Source organism: Sarcophilus harrisii, chromosome 1, assembly GCF_902635505.1.
Source record: "Sarcophilus harrisii chromosome 1, mSarHar1.11, whole genome shotgun sequence".
Taxonomy (NCBI): domain Eukaryota; kingdom Metazoa; phylum Chordata; class Mammalia; order Dasyuromorphia; family Dasyuridae; genus Sarcophilus; species Sarcophilus harrisii.
In genome coordinates this window covers 49782344-49788299 of record NC_045426.1, presented here as the reverse complement: position 1 = coordinate 49788299, position 5956 = coordinate 49782344, and the positions used below count along the sequence as shown (strand labels likewise).

General features: G+C 47.4%; 1 protein-coding gene across 2 annotated transcripts; it reads right to left on the bottom strand.

The window, feature by feature from the left end:
• Positions 1 to 422: 422 nt before the first annotated feature.
• On the bottom strand, positions 423 to 2833 carry JAGN1 (jagunal homolog 1). 2 transcript variants are annotated; one of them, XM_031954879.1, is made up of 2 exons: positions 2541 to 2833; positions 423 to 1420 (listed from the first exon to the last, which is right to left on the bottom strand). In XM_031954879.1, the coding sequence occupies exons 1-2, from the start codon at positions 2627 to 2629 to the stop codon at positions 958 to 960; spliced, it is 552 nt and encodes a 183-aa protein (XP_031810739.1). In that variant the 5' UTR covers positions 2630 to 2833; the 3' UTR covers positions 423 to 957. The 2 variants fall into 2 exon arrangements, with proteins under 2 accessions (XP_031810739.1, XP_031810741.1); XM_031954881.1 differs by lacking the exon at positions 2541 to 2833 and adding an exon at positions 1968 to 2315.
• Positions 2834 to 5956: the final 3123 nt, after the last annotated feature.

Below are 5956 nucleotides of genomic sequence, written 5' to 3'. Positions count from 1 at the left end.
AGCACTTTCTAAACCTTTTAGGACTAAAATAAATGTGAGCTATTATTTCTCCAAAATTCTGAATAGAAATCTCCTGAAGTTCAAATGTAGAGATAAAAATACATATGCCCATTGATGACACCATGGTGAAGTCAATAGCACAGCTAGAGACCAGGAATCAGTTATCCTCACTTCCAATTTCCTACTCTATATAATACATTTTTTTCAAGATCTCACTCATTCCCCTTCCCCCCTTTTTATTCAGAACTAAACTCCAAATAAAATGGGCATTTCCACAAACATTGCACAGAAAAGAGGACTTTACACACAACTGCAGATCTCTGTTCTGTACAGGTTGCTAGTCTTTGTTTTACTCCTTAATAAGAACGATTTGGGGTGTACTTCCTGTTACTCCAAATCTCATCAAATACAAAGCACAGTGGTCGGGGCATAGGTGAGTTTTATTGAGTTTCTTTTTGAGTCATGATTCTTGGCATCAGAGAACACAACCTAACGATATTTTCTTGCTAGAAAGTATGGAACCTGATTCATTACCAGCTTCTGCTTGGTCTCTGTTTGTCTTCATGGCTGTAGGAAAGAGGTTGAAGGGATGGAAGGAAAGAGTAAAAGAGATGGTAAATAGGAGATGAAGAGGACATTCATTCTGAAGGGTCAAAACTTCAGCAGTTCAAGCCATAGCATTAGATCATCCAATCCTGGCCAGAGGAAGCCCCTTCCAACTCCAAGAGTCCTACATCACAGTGGCTTTCAAACAAAGTGAGGGAGGTAGGAAGTGTTTTCTGTAGACACAGCCTAGTGTGCACCTGCTGCCAACCTTCTTAGGCCAGTGGCTTGAAGACTATTTCACAAGTAGTCCCAGTACCCTCCCCTTCCTCTAAATTTGAGACCCAGTCTCCCCTCCCCCACCCCCAACCCCATGCCCTCTCCCATTACAGCCCAGAGTCCATGTGTCAAGCTTCATTTACGCTTCTTCTCCTGTGTACTGGTGAACCAAGAGTCCAGGAGTTTCTTACTGTAGTAGAGCTGCCAGCCATGCACCTGGACAGCTACCACCAGCACCAGGTACATGATGGAGACAGCAGAGATGCCAAAAATGACCCGGTAGGCTTTGCCGTGGAGGTAGAGCTGCTGGGCAGCAGGAAACATCTCCATGGTGCCATAGATGAGAGGGGCAATGGAGAAGAGCCCCGTGCTGATCATGGAGAGCACCAAGTAGCTTATGTTGTTTCGGGGGAATGAGAGCAGGCCAAAGCCAGAGGGCACAATGCTCAGCAGGTAAGGGTATTCCCACTGGTAGGGCATGGCAACTTGATCATAGGACAGGAGCTTCAGATGCCCCACACACATCTGGGCTGCCAACAGGAGCCAAAGGCCTATGTGAATGTAGATCAGCCTCTTAATCTCAGTCTTGAAGGTAACACTGTGGGACAGAGCAAAAGAAGAGTACATTTAGTGTCGAGGGAACCCGGGGGTATCAGTCTAGGGAAGAGCCTTTTTCTAATCCATACACGTCTTCACTTTTTCTCCTCCTCCTTTTTTCTCTTTCTTTCAGCTTCATGCTTGGGTGGGAATGAAGCTGGGGAAAAGATGCATACGCAAGATTGGGAGGTATGTAAGTGAAAAGTTTAGGGCCATTCCAGCAGCATTTTGGGTAGTGTAAGGATGGCCTTTTACCCACACCTCAGTTAGGAGAAAGGGCAGGTTGGGATTGGACAGAACTTCAGAGAGGTATAGTTTAATAAGACTGGCAACAAAAATTAGGTGATACCAACCTACTCGGGAATTCCCCCTCCCTTTATTTGAATGTAAGCTCCTTGAGAGCAAATTGGTTTCATTCTTTGTATCTTGATCCCCAGGACTAACTCACGACCTGGTAAATAATAAGTCTTTAATTAATTTGGGTGGTTCATAGGATCTAAATGTCTGGAAGGGCCTTTAGAAAGAACCACACCTTGCCCCCTTCTTACCTTCCCGACAAGAAACCTGGATGACGACCGCATGTAACGGAGCAGCAATTTAATAGGTTTCGGTTGGGTGAACGGTGGGACACTCTGGGGCAAGCGGATGGGAAAAGGGGGGACCCGAGTACTGGTCAGAGTCAAGCGCGTGAATGGATCATAAACTTCCACCTCCTCCCCTCACCAATGGTGGATAAACTCCCACACATGGATCAGATGCGTGTTGTTTGGCTACCTCTCCGTGAAATGATTTGGTATTGGGGGAGGGGTGCAAGGGAGGTGGGAGAGGGAAAAATAAAAGCTTGCTCATTTTAGAAATGAAAATCAAGCTATTTTTCTATGTAAAAAGGTGGCCGCTGGTCAGGGGCAGACGTTTGAATGAATGGGGGGGGGGGTGGCGTGGAGACGGGATGAATGGAAGGGAGTTCCGGGGCTCTATGGCTGGGCCAGTGCGGGGGCCCCCACTCCGAGCTCCCCGGGGGGGAGGGGGGGGCGGGCCTCCAAGCAGGTGCCCGGATGCAGTAGCGTGCCCTCCCCCACCCCCAGGCCCCCGAACGGGGGGCGCCGGGGACCATCTCCTACCTCATCTGGTAGTGCGAGGCCACGCGCTCCCGGTGCCGGTAGTCGCTGCCGTCGGTGCCCGCCGCCCGCGGCCCCGCGCGAGACGCCATCGCCCCAAGCCCTGACTGACGCTCCAAGAGCTCGGGGAGCGCGAGCGTGAGTGCGCGGCTGCCCCCGCGGCCGCCCCCGGCCAACGGACTCCCCCCGCCGAGCCCGAGCCGAGCCGGAGCCGAGCGCAGCCGATCGCGAGCCGAACCGGAGCCGAACGCGAGCCGAGCCCAGCCCCGCGGTCACTTCCGCCTCCCTGCGGACGGAGACTTCCGGCCTCTCTAGGCGCGTGAAAGACCGACTCGGTGGTCGTGACTCGGGCATGAGTCATCCTTCCCAGGCGCTGGCCTCTCCTCAGCACGTGGGCTTTGGGATGAGGCTGGAGGCCTCTGTGGTGGAGCTGCGGGGCAGCTACTGCCTTGTAATCCCTTCCGGGCCCCGAGGCGGGCGTTTGAGTTTCCAGGAATCTTTGCTTTGTGGAGGCGCGAGAGACGTAGCTTCTGGGATGAGAGTTTACCGACTTTAAGGGCCGGGGCTGCGGAACAGGGCAGGGCAGGAAGGAATTGAGTGGGGAGGGGAAGAAAAGAACCCGCTGGTCGTTAACGTTAGCGGGGAAAGGTCCGTTATCTGCCCCCTCATTTTCCAGAGGAAGAAACTGACTCCCTGGGAGGCGAGGGGGGGGAGTTCGGGTTCGGGTCCTCTAGATTCACCTTCGTTGGAGCCGGCACAAGTGGGCTTTGGGACGGGCAATGGGCGAGTGATTTTGCAATAGAAAATATCTGGCGAGGTTCATCCAGCTGCCTCCCCGTGTGTGTATCTTGGTATATAAATTGTCAACAGGAAATCACAAAAATATACGGGGAAAACGATCTGCTACAAGTAGAAATAGAACAAAGAAGTATCCCCTCCTGAATGGGATGGGAGGAGGAAAGCAGCCGTCGTAGTGGGGAAAGAGCAATTCCTTCCCAAACGGGAGGAGGTCATGAATAATAAGTAAGATGGTAAAAGCAACATTCTTTCCCCTTGGGAACCGCTAGACTAGAAAGATAAAAGGGTGTGCTTAGTCTTATATCAAGCTATGTCTCCCGACTGCCAGGGACACACAAGAGTTCAACCTGAGGTGCAAATGGCAAATAGCAGCTGGGTAGTGGAGCTTCATTCTTGTCACATTCAGGGCCTCTTGCCTACTTTGGGTCAGTGGAAAATAGGACAACTCAAAAAGACAAGTTTAGGAGTCTTTTAGCAACACACATGCAGGCACCCACACACATACATAACCATGTATTTGTACGTTTTGCTTTGTATCTGGCCATCATGTTGTGAATGAGGTTGGGTTTTGCAGATCTGAGGGTCAATCAGACCTTCTGGACTTGAGGATGAGAGATGGGCTGTGCTTATATTGTTTTCCAGACAGTGAAGGAGGTGATTGAGATCAACCTTTACCTGCTAGGAGTCATGGCAAAAAGAGCAACTGATTTCCATTTCTGAGAACATCTGTTGGCTTGACACTGTGGCATCTATAAGCTTCAAAATAAAGAACAAATCTCCATGGCTTCCACCTTAAAAGTCCTCTGCTAATAATAGTGTATATTAGGATAACGATAAGTAATTTTGGAGGGAATCTGTAATTTGGATAGGGTATTCAAGAAGGACTAGCACCTCTGGTGTAAAGGTAACTGAGCCCTTTTCAGGGTTGTTCATACACCTTTGGTTTCTACCTGGCACTTAGCTCTCATCTGTAGCTCCAGGAAGCTAAACCCTACATATTGATATGCCCCACCTCAATAAAACCATCTCAATATGGTCGAGGGTACCTGACCATAAGCTTCAAACCAATTGATGAGTTAGGGAGCATGTCTACCCCAAGATGTGAAGACTTCCCTCCCATCAAAATGAGCAGATGAGAACAAATTGTTCCAAAGGCCATGAAGTGGTTGAAGCAGGTGCTAGGGAGCACTGAGAGCTTGGTGAGACATTGAAGATGCTGAGGGCATTCACTGCATCCTGGGCCATTTCAAGTCCTCCTGAGTTTTGTCTTGTCAACTGAACTTCTGAAGACTCTGGAAGAGAGAAAGAGGTTGAAGACTGAATTCTGCCTCACTAAAATCCAATTTTTGTGCAAGATATCAGCCATGATGTTAGTGATGTCATTGGTGCCTTTCAAAAACAAAGCGACTAACAATAACAAAAAGATATTCATGAGTTGTCAATGGGTACCATGATTCGTGGTTGGGATAAATGAAGACTTGGGCTGTACTATGTGGCTAGTAGGGGAAACTATATCACTGGAGTTACTTTTTTCTGTAACTTCTGGTTTTGTCGATGTTTTGGGGTTTATGGACCAGGGCTACTCATTTTACTTAGAAGTAGAAGATGCCTATGACCTACCCCAGAGAACCATCTACTAGACCACCTATCAGGATGGTCAACCTCTGCCACATGGGAGAGGATAGTCAGAGCCTTGTCTTCAGCAAAAATGCAGCTGATCTGAATGACAAACAGGGGAAGTCATCCTCTAAAGAAAGTTGAGGGGGGACAGCTAGGTGGTGCAGTAGATACAACACCAGCCCTGAAGTCAGGAGGACCTGAGTTCAAATATGGCCTTAGACACTTAACACTTCCTAGCTGTGGGACCCTGGACAAGTCACTTAATGCAATTGCCTCACTAAAAATAAATTTAAAAAAAAAAAAGAAAGTTGAAGAGATGGCTTTCTTGTTTAACACATGATGTTTATATAAAATGTATGGATATAATACTATATATATATACATAGACACAAACATAAACATATTTACATATGCATTTACATACATACATGTAGTTGAGGCAATACAGTGAATAGAGTACTAGGTGTCAGGAAGACTTAATTAAGTTCAACTCCAGCCTCAGCTATGTAGCCCTAGGCAAGACATTTAATTTCTGTTTACCTCAGTTTCCTCATCTGAAAAATCACTTTAGCAGCTAAAAGATGGCTCTAAGTGGCTCCATGTTCCATCCCCATCAAAGTGTGTAGCCCAGGGCTCAGTGTCAGACTTTCTTCTCTTCTCCATAGTCTTTATTTTAGTAAATTCATCAGCTCCCATAGTTTCAATTGTCATCTTTATGCAAATGACTCAGATTTATGTGCTTAGCCACTATTTCCAAAACCAAACTCACTAAACTTTCTCCTATAAGCCTGCCTTTCCTTCAAACGTCCTTCCTTATATCTGTTTAAAGTCTCCATTATTCACTCTCATGTCTCACATTTCATCATTTGCCAACTTTTTCAATTCTGTTTCTACAATATTTCAACTGTGTCTTTCCCCTGCCCCAACTTACATACCCACCACACTAGGAATTCTTGCCTGGACTATTTCAATAATCTTTCAATTGGTCTTTACATCATCTC